The 24230-nt window shown below is 34.4% G+C and overlaps 2 protein-coding genes across 6 annotated transcripts in view; one reads left to right on the top strand and one right to left on the bottom strand.

The window, feature by feature from the left end:
* The window catches only part of Adcy2 (adenylate cyclase type 2 Ac76E), a 605017-nt gene that overhangs the window by 240223 nt on the left and 340564 nt on the right, over positions 1 to 24230 (top strand). The gene's annotated exons all lie outside the window — the stretch shown is intronic.
* Positions 14398 to 16226, bottom strand: LOC135848303 (annexin B10-like). The gene is made up of 7 exons (XM_065368190.1): positions 16102 to 16226; positions 15588 to 16020; positions 15399 to 15484; positions 15182 to 15266; positions 14931 to 15098; positions 14672 to 14853; positions 14398 to 14600 (listed from the first exon to the last, which is right to left on the bottom strand). The coding sequence occupies exons 1-7, from the start codon at positions 16168 to 16170 to the stop codon at positions 14535 to 14537; spliced, it is 1089 nt and encodes a 362-aa protein (XP_065224262.1). The 5' UTR covers positions 16171 to 16226; the 3' UTR covers positions 14398 to 14534.

Below are 24230 nucleotides of genomic sequence, written 5' to 3'. Positions count from 1 at the left end.
ACGGAACGTTTACACAATGGTACAACTTGGACCAGCAGCACGAAGGAAAACCGTTGCATGAATTTTTTAAACCGACATAATATTTACGATCTGGTCGTAAAAGCGTAAAAGTTACTACTACCTCGGCCTCGTGTAACTGCTGCTAATGAAATCGTACGCAAACGAGTCACGCATACAGTTCGCGTACCTACTACCTATGTACTCTACGAGTATAGTATTTTTTCACGATCACGATGCCGATGCTGTAGTGTGAGGGGAAAAAAGGGATTCTGAGGAGAGCTGGGGTCTGGAATTGAAAAATACGTCCGCGCCAGAAACAAGCTTAATTTTTTTTAAATTCTTAACGTGACAAATCGATGGATGTTAATGCGTTCGAATATTATGCTGCTGCGAACGCCACGCCGATGCGATGAAGCTGTAGTAGCTTCGTCATCGCGGCCAGAAAAATAATGTTTTTCAGATGGAAAATTGATGGAGTAATGTTTACATTTATATCGACAAATATTTCACCGGCATTCTTCGCCTCGTTCGTTCGAACCTACATTTGTCCCACGTTCTGTCGACGAAACATTTTATACTTACTCTTCGCACCGCAACCGAGTTATATTCACGAGAAAAAATTATTGCTTGAAAATACATCCGTCCGAATGTATCTAACCGAGTGAGGCGTGCTTTGCCGCCTCTTGTCTATTTCAATTTTGTTTTCACGTAGTCGAGGAGAAAAAAATACCTAAAAATTTATGTAGTGTTTACAGTAGGGAGGTACTAGAAATTCTCAATATTATACCATTCTTTTTACTAAATATGAGTCGTATGCTTGAAGATTTGTATTCTTTTATTTACCTATGTGTTATTGGATGAGAAAGAAAAATTTCCAAGAGTTTGTCAACAATTTTTTGAGAAAAAATCTTTCATCGCTCGAAAAATATTTAGTAAACGTAAAAGTAAGGATTTGATGTATTGAAAAACAAATTTTCGAAGTTATAAATAAATTGTAAAACAGTCAAAAGCAAGCTTTGCAAATAAAATACAGTTCTTCTGTTTTCGTAAACTGAATTGATTTTATTGTCTTATTCTTTCCATTTAGCTAAGTACAATTGATGAAAATCACTTAAAAATTGATTTAATTCAATATTCTGGCTGAAAGGTTTCCTCCTTTTACTTTCGTTCTGAAAGTTGAAAAATTCTTTGGCTCGAATGTTCTCTTACAGGAATGGGTCGACTTTTTTTTAAACTTTCATACGTAGGTGAGGCTTAACTTGAGGCAGGGAATGTCGTAATTAGGGGAAAAGGTACGTATATGGACCCCCTCTAGCTTTTTGGCTTTAAAAGGTAGAAAAAATTATCATTTTTTTTTTTCGAATATACCATTCGAAAGGCCAAAGACTCTAGTATATTGTGTAAGAAAAATTTTTTGTTTGTTGATAACTCACGGAGAAATTTGAAATTTAGAAAAGTGACATAAAATGGTACAAATATGGACTCGGGTACAAATATGGACCCCCCTCAAAAAATGAATAAAAATTTCAGAAAATTGAACAAAAATTTATTTAAAGATGATTTTTGATGCTTTGGACTTGTCTTCTTTATTAATAACACTTTTCTCGGTATTCTAAAAACTATTGAATCAAAATTTGATGAAAAAAAATTTAGGGGTCCATATTTATACCCATGCAAAAAATTGGCTAAGTTTATGAAAAATCAAAAAAATTATGAAAATCAGGTGAAGTACAGACAAATATGAAAGTATATTTTGAAAGTACACATTATAAGCTACTTACTTCGCTAATAATTTTTTTTTCAAACTTTATTATTGAAGTTGATGAATTACTGAATGAAAAACTTGTAAAATTTTCCATTGGGTAGAAAATAATGCGCATAAAAAAACAATTGCTGATGAGGCACACCCAAGTTTGCACGAATCCGAAATAAGTACATGGATCATCGATACTACACTACTAGTATAATTCATAGTACCCAGCATGAGCGTAGCTCTAGTGGTTGTACACTAAACCATGGGGGGTCCATATTTGTACCTGGGTCCATAATTGTACCTTCTCCTCTATAAATGTAATTACTCAAGTAGCTTCTTGAGTAATTGCATTTAATCACAAAAAATTGTCCTCAAAAAACAATAAAAAAGAGGAAAAGGGCCATATCAAAAGCGGAGCCGACGTCCGTTAAATTTCCAAATTTATGTGACACGGTGGGGGTTGTAAGAATATTTCCCATTGTTTAATTTCCAAAAAATCACCCCTGCGGTGTTACATAAATTTAGAAATTTCATCAAGAAATCGCAATGGGTGGTAAAAACCTTTCCCTTTGTGTTCGCTTATCTGCCGGTTTCTATTGAATTGAGCGAACACAACAGGAGGTGAAAATTTAATTTTGAAGAGCATGTTGGGACTCCTTGTGGAGCTAAACTTTAAATTTTCAAAATTGAACAATGAGAAAGCTATCAAAAGCGAAGCCAACAGTCAGTTTTATTGATTTACACCCTCCTACATGTACACTGCAGGGGTTGTAAAATATTTTCTATTGTTCAATTTTGAAAAATAACTTTTGATTTGAGGAAAATTAAACAATGGCCAAAATTTTTTAGAACCCCTGGGGTGTTACATTTATATACAAGTTTAATACCAAAATCTACACAACAAAAGCAGGTGGCTACCCTTAGTAATCAAATCCCACCAGTCATTTGCGCTTTGGCTGAGCTCCAGAGAAGTTCTATCCGTGTTGTGTCATACTTTTGAGCTTTCGGTATTGTGCTGTGCATTTGATGTTGCATAGTGCTTTTGAGCTTTCGTTTTCGCGCTTTTTTTTGAAAATCGCGATGTGCTTTTTTTTCAAAATCGTGTTGTGATTTTTTTTCAAAATCTTGTTCTATTTTCGAAATTTGCGTTGTGCTTTTTTTCAAAATTGTGTGGTGCTTTTGTTTCAAAATCGCATTGTGCTTATTTTTTGAATCAGTCATTTTGAAAACAGTGTAAATCACCATTTAAGGGGTTGCTATGTTTTTCACTGATTCTGATGGTGCTTTGCGAGCTCTATCGGATAAAGTTGGAAGGTAGCTCAAAAGTGCATATTTCAGCGTTTTTCATTTCCAAAACCCCCATAACTCCTGCATTTACAGGGTTTTTGAAGTCATTTTTATAAGACAAACAAAGAACATTAATTTCATGAACATCAACGTAATTCTATTTTTTAATTTATGCTGTGAAATGGATAACATTTATGTTGCTTCTTCATTACATTAAATTAATTGAATCGTAGATTGCAGGTATAACTTCAATAAATGAATGAAAATCCATACTCAATCATTTTGGGTATTGGAGTTATTGGATTTTCTAGGATTACGTGTCACATTTCAAGTTTTAAAAAAAAGTCATAATTCCACGTATTTCAGAATGGAATGTATCGCAGTGTACAAAATTTCAAGTTCTGGTAAAGGTACTGGAGTATTTGTAATGATAAGACCAATCAATTAGTTCATAAGTTTACAGTTTTACCATAAAAATACAGCACACAGACAGTTTTTTTCGATTCCTGAAAATTTTTAAAAACGCCAGATTTGGGTTTTCGAAATGACTGATTCATTTTAAAGTCGCGCTGTCGGTGTTGTGCTTTTATTGAAATTTTGTTGTCCTTTTTTTCAAAATCGCGTTGCGCTTCTTTTCCAAAATTGCGTTGTGCTTTCCTAACTGAATAGGCTACGCACACTGTTACAGCTGCGCAAGCGCAGCTGGCTAGTTTTAAAATTATTTTTTACCATCGTCGAGAAAAAAAAATCAGAATAGAAATGGAACCGTGGAAAATTTTTTATCCATCAAACAACTGACTTCTGAGAAATTTAAAAATTTTCAATGTTTTTGGCAACCCTGATATCATTTCCTTATTTCAATTTTTTCTCTCGTTGACCCGGTTTTGTGTCAGTTTTTTGCAAGTATTTTGTACTTGGAAATTTTCAAAGGCTTTTATTTCGGTTTTGAAAAATCGAAACCAAGTTCCCACGAAGAAGAATGTTGAAGCCCAAAATTTTGAAAAAATCAATATTGGTGGGAGTCAATCCTTGTTCTGATCTAAAACCAAGCCTACATTAGGAGAAAGCCAGACTCCGAATTTGGAAAATGGAGGTAATTACGGTTGCCACAATTTCGTGGCTCGTGCTCGGTAACTTTCAAAGTACCTAACCAAGTTACTACAATTAGGTACTAAAAGTAAATTGTGATAGGCTCTACGAAAAGGTTATCCCGAGAAAAAACGTAGTTTTTGAGAAAAACGCGTTTTAAAGTTTTTGAAGCGTTTTTTCTATTTTTCAAAAATTGTATTTTCATCAGCAATATTTCAACGTATAGGTACCTGACTACCTGTAGAAAAAAAAACAAAAAAAAATTTTTTTGGTTGATTTTTTTTGGAGCTACCTCAATTCAGAGCCATTTTTTACATGTTAAACGTCAAGATAGCGAACTGGCGATGGTTTTATCGGATTTTACGACTAATTTTACATAAAAATAGTAAATAAACCAAAAATTGATTTTTTTGCTCGGGGTACCTAACCTTTTCGTAGAGCGCTTCACATTATGGTCAATTTTTCATCGTCTTGGTTCTTGGATTATTTTTTAAAACGAATTTTCAAAAATTTGATGTTCTTGTGCATCTTGACGGGAGAAATGTTGATAATATCAACAAGTGAGATAAGTTTTGCTTCAATAATTGTCAAACTTTGGCTTTTTGCCGAAAATTTGCAAAAAATTCTTGCTTTTTTGCAATATTGCAAAGTGTTGCTTTTCTTACAAGTTTTCAAAAATTGGCAAAAAAAAACTCGTTTTTTCACTCAACTATACCTACTTGAAGTTTGAAGAAAAAAACAATTTTTATCAATAATTCCAAAAAATTTCTACTTTTTGCTGAAATTTTTCAAACTCTTGCTTTCTGATGAAAATTCTCGCTTTTTTTGCGAATTTGCAAAGTTTCGCTTTTCTTGCAAGTTTTCAAAAATTGGCAAAAAAGTCTCGTTTTTTCACTCAAGTATGGTATACTTACTTAGAGTTTGAAGGAAAAAAAAAATCACCAATAATTCCCAAAATTTGCTATTTTTTGCTAAAATTTTTCAAACTTTTGCTTTCTAATAAAAATTTTTGCTGTGTTACCAAGTTGCAAAGTTTCACTCTTTTTTTGCAAGTTCTCAAAAATTGGTAAAAAAATTTCTTTTTTTCTCTCCACTTCAAAATTTTAAGTTGAAAATTTACCAATAATTCCCAAAAATTGCTATTTTTTGCTAAAACTTTTCACTCTTGCTTGCTTCTTGATAAAAATTTTCGCTCTTTAGCAAAATTGCGAAAGATTTCAATTTTTTTTTCAAAAATTACCCAAAAGTTTCGCCTTTTTGCCAGAATTTGCCAAAATTAGTATCATATTTTTGTCAATCATTTTCGAAAAGTACGTTTTCTGCTAAAATCGTCCAAATCTCGTTTTTTTGCTAAAAATGGTAAAAAATGCTTTGTTTCTTCAAAAATTCATAAAAGTTCTCTCCTTTTAGCAAAGTTGCTGAAAGTTGTTTTGTTTTTACAAAAAGTGACAAAAAAGTACGATTTTTTCTCAAAAATTGTCAAAAATTCTCGTTTTTTTCCAGAAATTTCAAAAATTTTCACTTTAATCCCACCTTGCCTTTATTTAGAGTTGTCAATTTCTCGAAAATACTCGAAAAAATGCAAAATATGTATATGGTAATGATCTTTTCACATGTCCGAATTGATTCCCACATTTTATTTTCGAGTGTACGAATTGATTCCAGCCTATTAGCGTTACCCAGGAGACACCACGAGGAGGTTGGCTCAAAAACCCCACAACATTGCAAGTATGTTTGGAGTTATAAGGGTACATCTCAAAAAACTTTACCCTTTTTTGAACAAAGTTCGTACATACAAAGTGTGAACAAACAGTTTTGATTGTTTTGAATGTTTATCAGATAGAAATAGTCGGAAGAAGCGCATTTTTTATTGGTTTGTACCAAATGAAAATTTTTTTTTAATGATCACTTTTCAGAAAAATGAATTTGGCACATGTAATGAAATTTTAGTTTTTTGAGAAAAACTCAAAAAGTAAGCACTCTAGAAAAAAACTAACTACATTGCGTCGATTGGAAATTTAATTCTCTACAACTTTTTTGGCATGAAATTTTTTTGGACGCTTCCTTTCGCCTCCGCATCAATTTTAATGAAAGGTTACCTATAAGTAAATTGAAATATTTCCTCTTTAAGATTTTATTTTTCAACGTTTTCTTAAGCCAATTGAAGGTAGGATACCAGATTTTTAAAATGAGTCCTATTCATTCCTCACAATTAGATAGGTTACTTATAAGATGAAGAAAATAATGAATCAAGTTTTAAAAAAAAAGAAAATCAGTCTCCTGTAAAATTTCAATTTTTTGAGATGTAACCTTATTACTCCCAAGGTGCGAAATGTAATCAATTCATTCATACGCAATAAAAAATTACATGGGAATTAATTCGTACACTCGAAAATAAAATATGGGAATCAATTCGTACATGTGAAAAGAAAAGGTGGGAATCAATTCGGACACCTTTATTTAAAAAAAAATCAAACGGGAATCAACTCACCTACAGCCGCTGAGTTATGATGTATATTTTTTTGAATTTTTGTTCTAAATTCAAATCTAGCCCCACATCAACTTGAGTCAAAAATGAAATTAAGTGCACTGACTTCACTCAGATTTCGGATAATTTACTTGCAGCTCTTTTTTCTCAAACCTGCAGAAAAAAATCCATGGATTACAATTCAACTCCGCCACCTGTCTCACCGCCTTCCAAAAACAAACTGGAACGGGACTGGAATTGATTCGTAGATGTTAATAAAATTACCTAACCAGTTTGCAGTAAATACGGATAAATGCTACTTTCTCATCAACTGAACCTGAAAATGGAAACTGACCCTTGTATTTCGCTCAAATTTCGATCTTGAACCCTTCATGCAGGGGGGGGGATGATGGTCCTAATTTTCAAGAATTGGCAATTGTTTGTGGAGCTACCAAACATCGCTCATAGGTATCTCAAGATTGGTTGAAAGTTGAGCAAATCTGATCAAAAAAGGCATTTCGTGATGAACATTGAACTTTTCACGTGGAATACAAAAGCTAAAAGCTGCCATTTGAAAATTTTTAAAAATTACTTGTGAAAATTTTTTCTAATAATCTATTTTGATTTTTAAACAAAAAAATATTACAACGGATGATCTCATCACGCCACCCTTTGAAGGCGAGGGGAGAGGGGAGGGACAGGAGACAAGATCCCCCAATTATTATCAAAATTTGAAAAAATTGTGAACGTGAAGTGACGTATATCAATTGTGACTAGTTCAGTAGTGTTGAGTTCGAAAATGTGTTTATTTTTTCATTCTGACCACCCTGAACCCCCCCCCCCTTTGCCCAATATCAATTTATTTTTCTATTTATTTCAACCCTAGGTTATCCCTTCCCCTCCTCTCCCATCCCCTCCAGCCTCTTAGCACGCTGATTTAAAAAAAAAAAAAAGAAACAGAAGAAGAAGATTTAGAGATGCTGAAAGCTGGAATCGAAAAAAAAACGAGAACGATTGTTTTTTACAGAAATGTGAAAAATGATAAATGAATGACTGAAAACATAAACAATGTTTTGAAGAAATTTTCTCGAAGCATAAATTCATAAAATAACATCGAATATAAATAAGTTCACTCACATGACTTGGTGTTTAGGTACCTGTTAAAAATGGATGATTTAGAACTAAGTATCTAATATTTGTTTTTCTTTTCGCAAAGTGGAGTTCTTTCAACATTTTTTCCACTGAAGATGGTACAGGTAAAGTACCTACTGGTATCTTACTGCGCTATTTTTTTGTAAAAAATTTCCCACAGATATATTTTTCCTTTTATTTTGTACAAATAAGACAGTTAAATGGATATTTATTCTTATTTATTTTTCCAGATGTTTTAGCCGAGTTACCTTTTTTTTGTTTCATTTGTGTGTTTACTTTTCCCTTGGTATTCGCGAAAGTATAAAATTGGACGGCATATCGTTTGGTTGTAACCTACTCCTCGTCATAAATTATAATCAGTCTATTTCCAAGTCCCTTGTACCCTTGCATTAGTATATTACACCATAAGGGGCGAAAGTGGACGTTTTAACGACGAGTATTGTTCACTGAGCGAGCCGAAGGCGAGTGAAGTGGACGAGTTTACTGAACGAACCGAAGGTGAGGGAAGTAACTGCTACCGAACGAGCGAAGCGAGTGAGGTAGCAAAAGTTTGCTGATCGAGCCGAAGGCGAGTGAAGCAAAATTTACTCGTCGTTAAAAAGTTCACTCTCACACCTTATAATGTAAGATATTTTACATTACGAATTATAAGAAAGTATACGCATTCGTCGCTGCTAGTATGTGGGGACCATGGTATTCAGTTGAGTCTTGAGTCTCTGCAGAATGCAGAGTATAATATTGTGCAAGTTATTAATTTTAATTACATGGGTAATGAAATATGTAAGATAAATAAATCGTTATTCAAACAAAATTCGAACAAACACAGCACATGCACATGACGAAAGAACTGACCATAACCACACACTTTTGACTTCACAAACAACAAAATAATTCAATGCTTGATTAACGCAAAACCCAGAAAAATCTCAATAATCTCATAACAATGTGTTACTCATGTAAGCCTACTCGCGTTTGTTATCTTTTCGATAGGTTTCGGCTTGTGTTTGGTTAACGCGGGTGGAAAACTTCTGTACGTGTTTAGTTGACGCGGGTCGAAAGTGCCGGGATGAAAAGAGGGCTTTTCGCCCCGCATAGAAGGGGCGAAAGTGTGTACTTTCTTATCATGAGTAATGTAAAAGTACTTTGTATCCCCCCTATCTGACTGCGAAGAAAAAACATATGGAAAATTGGCGGGAAATGGACCGTAGATATTAGATAAAAACGTGCTGCAATGAAAAGTATGAATGAGAATTTATACTCGTGTAGGGTACCTAAGACATTGAATGCTGTTTTTTCGTCTCCATCGAAGGCATCGTCTACTGCGTCTGAAATTCTGTGTTTGTCTTTTTTGTACTTGTTGAATATTTCTTTAAGATCTGGTTCGCAGTTTTTATCCAATAACTCTTTAAGTTTCTTTTTAAATCCTTCTTTATCTGTGAAATGATGACGTAGATTAGTCGATTAACTAAATGCATTATCTCTAATAATCAGAGTGTCTACTGGCAAGAAAAAGGCAAGAAAGTTAGAAAATAGTATAGAAATTCCTTCAAAAAGCAAGAAAATTTCCAACCAACTTTTAGCATTCTATGCAAGTTTTGACTGCAGAAAGAGGTGCATAGGGGACGGATCAGGTAACTGAGGAGACAATGAAGAGTTTATAAATAACTAGAAATTTTTCTTCAGTTTTAAAGATCTCGAAGTACCCGTACCGCGATCTTATAAGTACCTGTAGAGTGGGTTTTTTGTGGCGGGGGGGGGGGGGTGGTTAATTCTATTTGCAATCGCTTTCGTTCTTACGTTCGGCTGTACTTTGTCTTCCGCTTTTAGAGATAAGCTCATGGAAGTACGATATTTGAGTTTATTAGAATTTATGTATTTTTCGTTGAGAAAGTCATCATGATTTTTTTTCAGTACCTTTTTTTGGATCGATGTCTTGTAAAGCTTTTACTTCTTTATCGATATCTTCCGGTTTCATTTTCTTTTCTTGACAAAGTGATTGCTGCCAAAAAAACACACTTCAAGATGAAAAGAATTTTTTTCATTACGTTGCCCCGTCTCTATTTTTGAACATTTTTTAGTGACTTACCCAACAATACTTGTGTATAACTTCTTGATAAGCTTGATCATCTTTATGAATTAATTTCAAATGATCTTCTACAGTGCATTGGAAAGCTTTACATTGTTAGAGAACAAAAAAGGTTTATTTTACAAATTTAATACGAGTAAATCTATTTTACTAGTACTGTGCATCTGCATCTGTTGCATTGGTTTATTTAGGTAGGTATTCAATGATTCAATATTCACCTGCTTTGTAATGTTCTTGGATAAGATCCTTCATTTCTTTATCGTTGGCGCAGACTATTTCTTCGACGACCCCTCCTTCTTTCCAGTTGCCTGCTATTGCCGAGTGCAACGTGTTACCCAACAGAGCTTCGTATCTTTTGAAAACCAACATGTATAAGTCTTGTAGATTATCATTTGATATGTTCAGCAGATCTCGGTATAGGGTTGTTGAATAAGTTCTTTTGCCGTATCTATTAACCTGTCAATGATATTTGAGTACTTACCCACGATTTATTCTACTCATACAGAAAGTAAACTAAGTGATTTAATTTAAGGATTTTCAGAAATGTCTGGCTAATGAACTTTAGTAGGATTTTTGTGATGAGGTGTTTGGGTTAGTTCAGTGCTAGCTCCGAAAATTTGGAGATAGCAAATATTTTTAAAACGTCGACGACTTTTACAGTTTCTAAACAAAACAAAACAATAACAAAAAGCCCACAAATAAATAATCATGTTTTGAGTACCTAATCAGAAATTGAACATCTGTCGAGGACCTAACTTCCTAATGTATCTTGTAAACATTCTCACTGTGGTGAAAGAGTTGAGCACCTTGAACGTAATTTCTAATTTTAGTGCAGAAAATATCATCTTACATATGCAAAATACTTCTCGTTGTAAAAATCATAAAGTTCTTGACGTTGGTCGATCGTGCTGTGAAATATGATTTTAGCTATTTTATCACGGTCCGTGCAGACATCGTCGTGTATTTCTTTTTTTATGACCTCGGCGTCATCCGATACCACAAACGGATCTGCTGGTTTGAGCGAAGGGTCTTTGATCAATTCACCCTGTAAAAATGACACAATAAATAGATATGCTTTTTCGAATTTTTCGATGAGATAAGTGACAATTTGAAAATTACTTTTGTCGCGAATTGCTGCGCTAGCAGGATGAGAAAAATCACGGAAAACATGGTTGATGATCTTTCAGCGAGTGTGGAAACAGTATTGAATTGAAAATATCAAAATTGAGTTGAAAGCTGATGAGTCGATGTTTGAACAAGCAATTGTAAAATTTTCTGATAAATTTTCCGCGTTTTTCACGAATTTTATGTTGAAACAATATGTTCTGTGTATACTAAATTAAGGAAAATAGGGAAATGTGGTCGAAGTGACAGTTTGATAGCATATGTGCACATACGTCATTTGAACATACATATGTATGTACTGGTTCGAATGAACACAGCAGATGGTTCTATGGTCTGGCTTATAATTTTTTTTTTTGTTGTTCTTCTGGGGAATTAATTAAAAGGGAAATATTTAATCGAACTACAAAAAAGGTGGTTTGAACGACAGGCAAGTCTTACGACAATAAAAGGGGTATTAACAACAAATTAGGTGCTAAATACAGAAGCTTTTAAACGACTAAACAGGTAGTCATCACGACCATTTTTGTTTATGAATCACGACTACTTCTCCCGACAGATATGAGCGTTAGAACGACAAAGTATGATTTTCAGCGACAACTACATACATCTGTACTTGGGTATAGTGTTTGAACTGCACATAATTGGTTCAATGGAATATGATAAAGTGTTGTAATTCTAAACTGTCTACATTTTGCCACTTCTGCAGATGTGTCTTTAAAGGAGTGGATCTCTGGGTATCAATGGCCTGCTCAAAACAAACCTCTGGAAGTCGAACGTTTTGCCTCCATAACTCGAATTTCTTGTTGAAAAAACTTGTAAATTCAACTCTCATTGATGCAAACCTGTAGTTTTTGTCAAAATTATTTAAAAAATCCATGCTTTTGTCGAAATTGTAAAAAAAAAAAAAAAAAAAAAAAACGCTGTTTTTGGCCATAACTGTTGAAAAATATATTTTCTTCGGACACGTGCTGTTGGCCAAAACAAAACCTCCCATTTTTGCCAAAATTACCAAAAAGTCTTTTGTATAAATTTCCCAGAAAGCACATGTTTTTTGCTGAAATGTTCAAAAAATCTTATCGCCAGAATAATTGTCAAAAATTTTTTTTTTCAAAATTGTACAGCAGTTTCTTTTTTGAAAAAATTGGGTATTAAGAAATCCCAACTTTTGTCAAAATCGCCGAAAAAGCCCGTTTTTTTTTTTTTTTTGCAAAAAAGGGATCAAAAAAATTTGTTAGTAGCCAATTGGAAATTCCTGCTGCAGAATTGTCTACAATGTTCTGTTTTTGCCGAAATTGTCAAAAAAATCTCGTCTATGTTAAAATTGTAAAGAAGTTCCTTTTTTGTCAAAATTATAAAAAAAACTCCTGCTTTTTGCTAAAATGTTCAAAAAATCATGTTGCCAAAATTGGAAAAAATTCTTGCTGTTGCCAAAATTATCCTAAAAAGTCCTGTGTTTTGCCAAATCATCGTCAAAATTCATTTTTTTCGTAGTTAGATTTTTTTGCCAAAATGGCCAAAATTTTTAAATCTCCTGCTTTTTGTCAAAATTGTCAGCTGCAAACTATTTTGACGAAATATTGTAGGCAAGGGCCTTTTTTGACAAGTTATCCAAAAAATTCTGTTATATGCCGAAATGGTCAATAAAATCTTGTTGTTATAGCCAAAATAGTTTGAAAATACAGCTTTTGCAAAAATTTTTTGAAATCGGTCTTCGTAATTTCATATTTTTCCTCTCGATTTCCTTTACTAAGTACTATTTTTTCTAGTTCTCTTTAAAAATATAAAAATTCTGACCTGAAAAAAATGCGCCATTGCACTTGTAAATGAAATTATACCTACCTATATGTTTATCACATCTATAGATAAGATACACGACGAAAAGATCGCTATGTTGAGTAAAAAAAAAAAAACAAAAAAGACAAGTTTTTTTGACCAATTTTTTTTTATTGATTTAAAAATGTTTTTGAGCAAATTTTTGGATTTAAAGCAGGTAAATAATGGTTGACAACACAAAATCGACCATGAGTAACCCATTATCTCTGAAAAAGTAAATTTTTAATCGACTTCGCAGTTTTAAAATAGCGATATCTCACTGGTTTCTTGACTTTGAGAAGTGGGGGTGGTCTCATATGATAGAGGAAGGTCTAAAGAATAACAATATGGATTCGTCTCAAAAAGGGCATATGTGTCATATACCTATACCCCTTTTTGTTATGACGTCTTCAATTTTGATCCATTTTCACAATTTTTCCAAAACTGGGCAATCTGAAAATGTGCTGAAAGAGGCTCCAAAAATTGATTTAAGAAAGCAACTACGCCAAACATTATGCAAATGAAGAGTGATATTAGGGTGTGATCGAGTTTTTTTACCCTTTGAGCAAATCTCCGATTGAATTTTTCCAAAAGGGAACACCATTAATGAAGTTTGATGCCTAGACAATTTGATGAAACTCCAAAAAGCAATTCGAAACAAATACCATGGCCTAAAAATTAGTGCTCCTTTTGGACAACGTTAAGCCTTATTTCGCCAACAGAATGCAGGGCAAAATCAAAATTTTTAAATGGGAATTTGGTAAACGATTAACCACCCTGCCAACAGCCCCTCTGTTTCATTGTGTGATTTTTCAATTTTTGGTCACTCAAAATTGACTTTGAATGGAAAAAACGAAGAAATCTAACTTGTTGTGAATGAGTAAATAGTGCAAGTTGGACGGGACATTTTGGAACGCGCAATTTACAATCTTGTGCCACGGCAGAACAAATGCATCAATCCGTTAGGTGAATACACTGAAAGTTGCATTAAGACCTCCTCTTTCCAATGATGTATTTACTTTTTCATTTTGATGACATATAGTATGTTTTACGAGCATGGGAAACTTACTTTTTGAACCACCTTTGTATTAACTCACATTCCTACATCATCAACCTACGAAAATGAGGTGTTAAACGCACCTAAATAGCCAATTCACTAAAAATTAAAAAAAAAATAATGTTTCAAAACGCACTTTGTCCATTGTTATTGAAATTTTTTCAGCAGTATTTAGTGGATGAAATGCATACCTACACTCCTACATCATAAATCCACCCAAATAAAGTGCTAAGCTCGCCTGAAAAGCCAATTTACCCGTTTAAAGGGAAACTGTTTTTCCTCTCTCCTGAAAAGTTGTGAAAATGGACAAAGCGAGTTTTGGAATATCACTCTTCAAATAAAACCTCAATTTCATCAAAATTTGATATTTTATTTTACAAGAAATAGTCTAGGTATATCAAGTTATAAGTTTTCAAAAATTCACCAAAAATTGAGAAATCAACTTCTCTGGCTGAAAATTTGGTTCTGAGATCTTCGTTATGTGCTCTTTCGTTGATCCAAATTTTAGCTCAACTGGAGTTGATGAGTTGTAGAGGTTGCTTTGGATGAATATGAGTTTTAAAAAAATGTTTCAACTTTTATGAGCATTTTAATCCGTTTACATGCTACAAAGAAGACAAATTTTAAATTCATTACAAGCTAAATATATATTTTTTTCTGTCAAATTAACAGTTGTTATTTTGGGTTTAGGTGTGGCAATGTTAGCTTAATCATTTTCTCCGCATAGTAATCTGATACTTAAACGGTAACGACCTTCTGCGGCAGTATCCTCCTGTAAAGCAAAGCAGCTAGATTACTCTGATCCTCCTTCTGTTGAATTAAGAGGAAAACAAAACCACTCACTATTAAACGTTTGGTAAAGCGTTTGTCATGAAATTCTTTATATTTTTTCAAAATGCATCCCAAATCTCTTTCACATCTGGTCAAAACAATACGATTTATCCTATCAGTATCAGTTCCACATCCATCTACAGCTTCATGTAGCTCGTCTGCGTAAAATCTACAGGTATCTTCGATGTATCTAACTGTTGAACGTGTGTAAAAAATTTGGTAATTTCTTTGTTCGGTTTTTATTTTGGAAAGAGGGGGTATCTAGACCTACCTAAACGATTGTAGGCTCTCTTTACTCTTTTAACCTCGAAGGCTTTGTCAACAGCTTCTCCGATACCGCAGTCTTTGTTTGTACGATATTTTTCAAAAATCATTTTCAGATCTGGTTCGCAGTTCTTGTCAAGTAATTCGGTGAGTTTCTTTTTGAATCCGTCTTTATCTGTGTGAAGAAAATGTGTTTTATGAGGTATACATATTACAACAAAAAGGACTCTTTAGATCATTTTAAACTTGATTTGAAACCTTTTTCAGGGTCAATGGCTTTCAGAGCTTGTGCCTCCTTGTCCGCATCTTCTGGTTTGATTTTTTTATCTTGGCATAGTCCTTTCTATATGAATAATGAAAGATTTGTGGATTAGCATCTCTTGAAAAAAAATATATCTCCTTTTTTTTTACCACAGATATAAAAAATTGAAAATTTCTCATTTGAATTAACCTATGTATTTATGTAGTCGCTTACCCAACAGTAATCTTTCATAACTTTTTGGTAATCATGATCATCATTTCGGAATGTTCCCAGATGATTTTCAACCGTGTCTTTATATGCTTCAATTTAGAAAAAAAAAAAAAATCAAAATTTATATTCTCATTCAATATACCTTTTGTCCTTTTTGTTTATTGATGGTGTAAAATGATGAGATTCACTTACCTTCACCGTAAAACTTGTTTATTTCATTTTTCATGTCTGCATCATTACCGCATACAATCTCTTCTATGGCACCTACTTCCTTCCATTTACCTATGATCGCTTGGTAGACAGTTTTGCCCAATAATTGTCTAGGTGCCAGTAGCGAATCGTCGTAGAGATCACACAAGCTGTCATCAGAAATATCTTCGAGACCCCAAAGCAAAGGGCATCGATAAGTGTAATAATATCCGCGCCAACTTATCCGGCAAAAATTACTATCGTAGAAATCTTTTATTTGTATGCGTTGTTCGGATGATCTTCGGAACCAAAGCTTGGCTACTTTATCTCGATCTGTGATGAAATCTTGCTTCAGTTCTTTTTTCAAGATTCCCGCATCTCCGCTGGCTGAAAATGGATCGACTGGTTTTAGTGTTGGTTCGTCGATCTTTTCACTCTGTAATAAAAAAAAAAAATTATTGCAAATTAAATACCGAAGCAGAATTCTACTTTTTTTTGTTGTTGCTGATCAAATTACCTGAATAATGAGCAATTGTAAGAGAAGTATAGTCGATGTGAGCATGATCATGTTGAAAGTCTGCTTCATGGTGAAGTTTCGGAGAGTATTGCGATTTTTTATTTGTGTTTTAGGTACCTACCTACCGAATTGTCAATATGTGATCAAGTGAAACAAATTTGCATTCTATCGTGATTTATGATATTGTTACCGATTTTTCAATGTGTGATCAAGTGAAACGAATTTGCATTTTATCGTGTCAATTGATTTGTTCGCTTGTTTCATAAAATTTGTTTTTCGCTCATAAATTAATAAAATGTCTTGGCTCGTGGTTTGAAATCACGAGTGCGCTCACAATAGGTTCGATTAATTCTCTCACTTTTACCATTGCTCTCAGCCGAATAAGCGGTAGTAAATTCGTGAAAAATTCCTTTCTCTCTACAAAAATCACAAAATTCGTCTGAAGAATATTCTCCACCGTTATCACTCCTTAAACGCTTCACTCTCTTACCCAATAAATTTTCAGCTAAAGCAACAAACTCTTTGAACTTGGAAAGTGTCTCTGACTTGTTTTTCAACATATAAACATGAGAAAAATTACTAAATTCGTCTATAAAAGTAACAAAATACCTTTCAGGTATCGGAGAGTTGGTTATTTCGCAAACATCAGAATGTATCCTGAACAAAATTTCCCAAGCACGATTTGTTGGCTTATAATTAGATGACTTTGATAAAGAAATGCGAGGTCTTCGAGATTGTTTCGATGTTTTACAATCATCGCACATAGATAACGACTTCAAAGAATTCTGACTGAAAACGCCCTGTTCAGCTACAGATTTCATTTCTGCCTCGCCTGGGTGACCTAAACGCAAATGCCACAAATCAGAACTAGGTACACTCGATAATGAAGCCTTTTCCTTCGAAGAATGACTGACCAAATCAAACTCAACAACATATAATTCATTCACTAATTTTCCAGTAGCTAAAGTAATACCATTTTTAGCAATCAAAGGTTGACTATTCTGAAATGAAACAGCAAAACCAGATTTTTCCATACATCGAACAGAAAACAAAGTATGAACTAGTTTAGGCACATAATAGACATTTTTGATTTTACAAATAAAACCCTTATTCGTTCTCACTGTCAAAGAACCACATTTCGTTGCTTCCAAAATACGACCAGCCTCAGTAATTCGCACTTTGATAGGTCTCAAAAGTTCAATAGAATTTTCTAAAATATCTACGTTTACCATGTGCCTTGTGGCACCACTATCTAATGCTCCAACAACTTTACCAGAACTACAACAATCAAAATCTGTAGAATCACTAACAGTAATAAAAGCAAATTGGTCAGATTCTGTTTCAGCTTGGCCTAAATTCAAACTTACAGATTTTTTCTTATTTTTCAACTTAAAACAATCATTCTTGATGTGGCCAGGTTTCTTACAGTAATTACAACGAATATTACGATTATTTTGACCACCAGATGGATTACCACGAGTATTACCACGATAATTTTTATTACTATTTCTACTCCTACTATAATTATTACGATTTTTACCATTATTTCCAGAGTGATTACTATTATCGTTACCGGAATGACCACTAAAAAATGCGCCATTTACAGGAGATTGTTCTTCCTTTAACTGGATATTACATTTTTCAGGTACAGGTATCAATGTTGAGGATGATTTACTCACTATTTTGCTTTTTAAATTTTTGGTCTCGAAGCTAGATAATTGAGCAGTGACATCTTCCCAAACTAGATTATGTAACATCTGGAGCGGCGTAGTTATAGGAGAGAACTCAGTAGGCATACTATCCAGGTATTGAAGAATATACTCATGTTCGGTCACACCATCATTGAGCTCTTTTAGCTGATTGACTGTGGCACGATATTTTAACGTAAAATCTGCAAGACTTTCAGTACTTTCCAAACTGTACCTACACTCGTAAACTTCGTTTTAACAAACGATTCCGTTTTATTTCGGATTTTTCTTGGAAGGTGGTTTTTATCGTATCCCACATAACTTTTGCCTCTGTTTTGCTGCTGATTAGGCTCAAGTATCAATTACTGACATATGAAATTATGATCTCCATGGCTAGATCATTCTTGTCTTCCCAGGCTTGGTCACGTCTACAGGCAAGGGGAATAGCATTATTCACAACGTCCCAGGCTTTCTCTTTCTTTAAAACCATTCTAACACGAACACTCCAGGCTTCATAGTCCACACCATCGAAAGGTTGGATATTTCGATGAAAATTACCGCACTGACTCGTCATAGCGAGTTAAAATATATTAAATATTTGCGAATTACAGAGAAAAAATATCGATCAAGTTAAAAACAAATCCAACGACACCAGAGACAATTATTTCAATAAAATTCCATAAATCATGACTAGAAAATTCAAAAACGTGCAAAGTTTGACTAGAAAAAATTCAAGCACGTGAAAACTGACAAGGGAGCTACCCAAGGTCTGACACGCGGATCGAAAAAATTTTTTCACAGGCGGATAGAGCATCAAAGAATATATTTTGAGCCAAAATTTTAGCTGCTGAAGTTGACAGGGGGAGAAACCACAGGGGTTTGAATATCGAAAAATCACAAAAATATGCAAAAATATGCTGAAAAAAGTATAAAAATTGAAATCATTCGGCACCCTGTTCGCTTCAGCAGCTAATTTTTTGGCCACGATCTACCATCGATATATGACGACTTATGGTGGACAAGTCGCCGCGATCTGCGTGTCAGACCTTGGGGGTGAATTTTCCCCCACCCCCTAATTTTGGGCGAAACTTTCGAAAGAAAATCTGGGGCATGTGATATATCAAATTGTATGTTTTTGGTGACGCTGAATACGAATACGACGTCAGATTTTTGATTGGACCCCATCCACGGCCCCAGCCCCTCCCCAAAGGGGGTAAAAGTTCGAAAAAGTGTTTTGTTCGTGCGACACATGAAATAGTATGTTTTCTGTGATGCTGAATACGAATATGACGTCAGATTTTTGATTGGACCCCATTCACGGCCCCCAGCACCTCCCCAAAGGGGGTAAAAGTTCGAAAAAGTGTTTTGTTCTTGCGACACATGAAATATGTAGTATGTTTTCTGTGATGCTGAATACGAATATGACGTCAGATTTTTGATTGGACCCCATTCACGGCCCCCAGCACCTCTCCAAAGGCGATAAAGTACCTCTTAAACAAGTAAAAATATCATACCTCGGGTATCACAAGCGAATCCAGATGGCTTGTCCACTCTTGGACATCATAAAATAGCTGCAAAGCAAATAGGGTGGCGAGTTATTTTGATTTTCCATTTTTTAAATTATTTTTAATAAGTTAAAAATTTATCCTCAAGGTGTTACACACGGATCGCAGCGACTTGTCCAATCAAAAATCTGACGCTGTATTCATATTTAGCGTCACAGAAAACATACTATTTCATGTGTCGCACGAACAAAACACTTTTTCAAACTTTTATCCCCTTTGGTGAGGTGCTGGGGGCCGTGGATGGGGTCCAATCATAAATCTGACGTCATATTCGTATTCAGCGTCACAGAAAACATACTATTTCATGTGTCGCACAAACAAAACACTTTTTCGAACTTTTACCCCCTTTGGGGAGGTGCTGGGGGCCGTGAATGGGGTCCAATCAAAAATCTGACGTCATATTCGTATTCAGCATCACAGAAAACATACTATTTCATGTGTCGCACGAACAAAACACTTTTTCAAACTTTTATCCCCTTTGGTGAGGTGCTGGGGGCCGTGGATGGGGTCCAATCATAAATCTGACGTCATATTCGTATTCAGCGTCACAGAAAACATACTATTTCATGTGTCGCACAAACAAAACACTTTTTCGAACTTTTACCCCCTTTGGGGAGGTGCTGGGGGCCGTGAATGGGGTCCAATCAAAAATCTGACGTCATATTCGTATTCAGCATCACAGAAAACATACTATTTCATGTGTCGCACGAACAAAACACTTTTTCGAACTTTTACCCCCTTTGGGGAGGGGCTGGGGCCGTGGATGGGGTCCAATCAAAAATCTGACGTCGTATTCGTATTCAGCGTCACCAAAAACATACAATTTGATATATCACATGCCCCAGATTTTCTTTCGAAAGTTTCGCCCAAAATTAGGGGGTGGGGGAAAATTCACCCCCAAGGTCTGACACGCAGATCGCGGCGACTTGTCCACCATAAGTCGTCATATATCGATGGTAGATCGTGGCCAAAAAATTAGCTGCTGAAGCGAACAGGGTGCCGAATGATTTCAATTTTTATACTTTTTTCAGCATATTTTTGCATATTTTTGTGATTTTTCGATATTCAAACCCCCGTGGTTTCTCCCCCTGTCAACTTCAACAGCTAAAATTTTGGCTCATAATATATTTTTTGATGCTCTATCCGCCTGTGAAAAAATTTTTTCGATCCGCGTGTCAGACCTTGGGTAGCTCCCTTGTGAGCACCATAACCTATGTTACGAGAGAGAGAGAATAGTGACGAAATAAGAGACACAGGTGATTTCCGTTCAACGGTAATAATACGAATAAATTTATTTCAGTACCGAATAACAAGATAAAATAATATTACAAAGTAAAAGAGCAGTGTTGCCAATTTACGGAGATCCCAAGTCCCAACACAATTCATCAAGTGGTGCTCAAAAAGTTTCGCGTTTGGCGTAAAATCCTGCATTTTTCATTGAAAATCTTTTCCAAAAAATTGTATCCCCACATTACTTACCATTTAGAACAAAAAAAAACCAAGCTACATTTTACTTTGTGTTGAAAATTGTAACGCTGATTTTTGTGGCTGTTTAAAAAAATACCTTGATAGCACATTTTTGAACGGGGAGCGGACAAAACTTTAAGAAACTTTTTTGCTTAAAATTGTGCTGAAATTTTGAAAAACTATTGAATGATCTGTAGGTATGCGAATTTCAAGATTCTGTTGGACATTCTGAATAATGCATGTGTAACATGGGTGGGTAGGTATTAATTGAGTAAAACAATCAATGTCTCTGGTTTTTGGAAATCCCACTGGAGGCTCCAGAGCCAACGGCGAGGGCCAGATTTTCATAAATTTTACCGAAAAAATAGGTTCTATTGAGTATGCTGAATTGAAAAAAATGAGGATTTTAAAATGAAAATCGGTGGGTATTTTGAGTAGCGGAAATTTTCGTAAGAAGTGTCCTGTAATGGTCAATGTACAAGTATTTCCAAAAATATACTTTTTGCTTTGAAATTTGAACCAAAATTTGACACTTGAGCTTGTTGAATTGTTGGATAAATAGAATTTAGTCCAGGTTTTTATTCTTAAAAGGGTTCTTGGTCCTCGCAGATCCTCTCACGTTTAAGAATTTCCTTCATTTGAATATTTCTTATCGTAGGTTGAAACTTACATGCGATTTTCACATTTTCAACTTGGATATGAATTTCATTCCATCGCTTTTCAAAAAATAGTCATCGAGTGTTTTTTCTTCAAAACGAATGTACCCATACGCAAAATTTTTATTGCAGTCGACAGTACCAGTAAAAGCAGAATCGCTCACGTATCGGATCACTTGTGCAAATAAGCGATTTAGTATAATGTTGCCTGTAAATTTATTTGTTTGTATTTCGAGTTCACTTCGCTTGACAATGAAAAGTTCACGTCATTGAATCTGCTATCGGCGTGGTTTGCCGAATCGATGAATATTGTCAAATGGTGGGGGGGGGGGTGATTCATGCAATTCGAGCTGATTTTTTCAGTAATATTCACTTTCTTTTTCATGGCGATGATGCTCAGTTGCTCGCCAGATGAACTTTTTTGCAAGGTTTTTTAACAAAATGATCACTTATGGTCGAAGTACTAATATTTTCATGTTCAAGGCAGGAACAGTTCTCAAGTAAATGATGAATTTCAAGCAGATAAACATTTTGAATTCATTTTTTCAAGAGATAAATCGTTTAAAGACCTTGCTTGCCAAATAAAAGATTAGAGAGGGGGAGCTTGGTCTTCTATTGAATTCACTTTTCAACCTAAAAAGAAAATTTCCACCCATTTTTGGCAAATAAACGAACGAAAAATCACAACAAAAATGCAAAATAAAAGTTACACGTGACATCGGTAGAGGGCGCAATATCACAATTTTTACGATCTTTTACTTTTTATCGCTGATTAAAACATTAAATTCTCGTCAACGTTTAACGACTAAATTTCCTCGTATTGTAATACCAACATAACGGTGGGCAAAAAATAAGCATATTTTCATCGTATGAAAAAATTAAACATCAATTTTACTCCGCTTTCACCTCGTCTTTGGGGTCGGAACGGAACGTTTACACAATGGTACAACTTGGACCAGCAGCACGAAGGAAAACCGTTGCATGAATTTTTTAAACCGACATAATATTTACGATCTGGTCGTAAAAGCGTAAAAGTTACTACTACCTCGGCCTCGTGTAACTGCTGCTAATGAAATCGTACGCAAACGAGTCACGCATACAGTTCGCGTACCTACTACCTATGTACTCTACGAGTATAGTATTTTTTCACGATCACGATGCCGATGCTGTAGTGTGAGGGGAAAAAAGGGATTCTGAGGAGAGCTGGGGTCTGGAATTGAAAAATACGTCCGCGCCAGAAACAAGCTTAATTTTTTTTAAATTCTTAACGTGACAAATCGATGGATGTTAATGCGTTCGAATATTATGCTGCTGCGAACGCCACGCCGATGCGATGAAGCTGTAGTAGCTTCGTCATCGCGGCCAGAAAAATAATGTTTTTCAGATGGAAAATTGATGGAGTAATGTTTACATTTATATCGACAAATATTTCACCGGCATTCTTCGCCTCGTTCGTTCGAACCTACATTTGTCCCACGTTCTGTCGACGAAACATTTTATACTTACTCTTCGCACCGCAACCGAGTTATATTCACGAGAAAAAATTATTGCTTGAAAATACATCCGTCCGAATGTATCTAACCGAGTGAGGCGTGCTTTGCCGCCTCTTGTCTATTTCAATTTTGTTTTCACGTAGTCGAGGAGAAAAAAATACCTAAAAATTTATGTAGTGTTTACAGTAGGGAGGTACTAGAAATTCTCAATATTATACCATTCTTTTTACTAAATATGAGTCGTATGCTTGAAGATTTGTATTCTTTTATTTACCTATGTGTTATTGGATGAGAAAGAAAAATTTCCAAGAGTTTGTCAACAATTTTTTGAGAAAAAATCTTTCATCGCTCGAAAAATATTTAGTAAACGTAAAAGTAAGGATTTGATGTATTGAAAAACAAATTTTCGAAGTTATAAATAAATTGTAAAACAGTCAAAAGCAAGCTTTGCAAATAAAATACAGTTCTTCTGTTTTCGTAAACTGAATTGATTTTATTGTCTTATTCTTTCCATTTAGCTAAGTACAATTGATGAAAATCACTTAAAAATTGATTTAATTCAATATTCTGGCTGAAAGGTTTCCTCCTTTTACTTTCGTTCTGAAAGTTGAAAAATTCTTTGGCTCGAATGTTCTCTTACAGGAATGGGTCGACTTTTTTTTAAACTTTCATACGTAGGTGAGGCTTAACTTGAGGCAGGGAATGTCGTAATTAGGGGAAAAGGTACATATATGGACCCCCTCTAGCTTTTTGGCTTTAAAAGGTAGAAAAAATTATCATTTTTTTTTTTCGAATATACCATTCGAAAGGCCAAAGACTCTAGTATATTGTGTAAGAAAAATTTTTTGTTTGTTGATAACTCACGGAGAAATTTGAAATTTAGAAAAGTGACATAAAATGGTACAAATATGGACTCGGGTACAAATATGGACCCCCCTCAAAAAATGAATAAAAATTTCAGAAAATTGAACAAAAATTTATTTAAAGATGATTTTTGATGCTTTGGACTTGTCTTCTTTATTAATAACACTTTTCTCGGTATTCTAAAAACTATTGAATCAAAATTTGATGAAAAAAAATTTAGGGGTCCATATTTATACCCATGCAAAAAATTGGCTAAGTTTATGAAAAATCAAAAAAATTATGAAAATCAGGTGAAGTACAGACAAATATGAAAGTATATTTTGAAAGTACACATTATAAGCTACTTACTTCGCTAATAATTTTTTTTTCAAACTTTATTATTGAAGTTGATGAATT

This window comes from Planococcus citri, chromosome 5 (genome assembly GCF_950023065.1).
Source record: "Planococcus citri chromosome 5, ihPlaCitr1.1, whole genome shotgun sequence".
Classification (NCBI taxonomy): domain Eukaryota; kingdom Metazoa; phylum Arthropoda; class Insecta; order Hemiptera; family Pseudococcidae; genus Planococcus; species Planococcus citri.
This window is presented reverse-complemented; position numbering and strand designations above follow the sequence as displayed.

What these genes read in the sequence shown, in the direction of transcription:
- LOC135848303 (XM_065368190.1), bottom strand. Translation starts at nt 16,170, where the DNA reads ATGAAGCAGACTTTCAACATGATCATGCTCACATCGACTATACTTCTC. An exon ending in TACAATTGCTCATTATTCAG is followed by an intron (nt 16,021 to 16,101) that starts GTAATTTGATCA and finishes TTTTTATTACAG; the next exon opens with AGTGAAAAGATCGACGAACC. An exon ending in TTATGAAAGATTACTGTTGG is followed by an intron (nt 15,267 to 15,398) that starts GTAAGCGACTAC and finishes TTATTCATATAG; the next exon opens with AAAGGACTATGCCAAGATAA.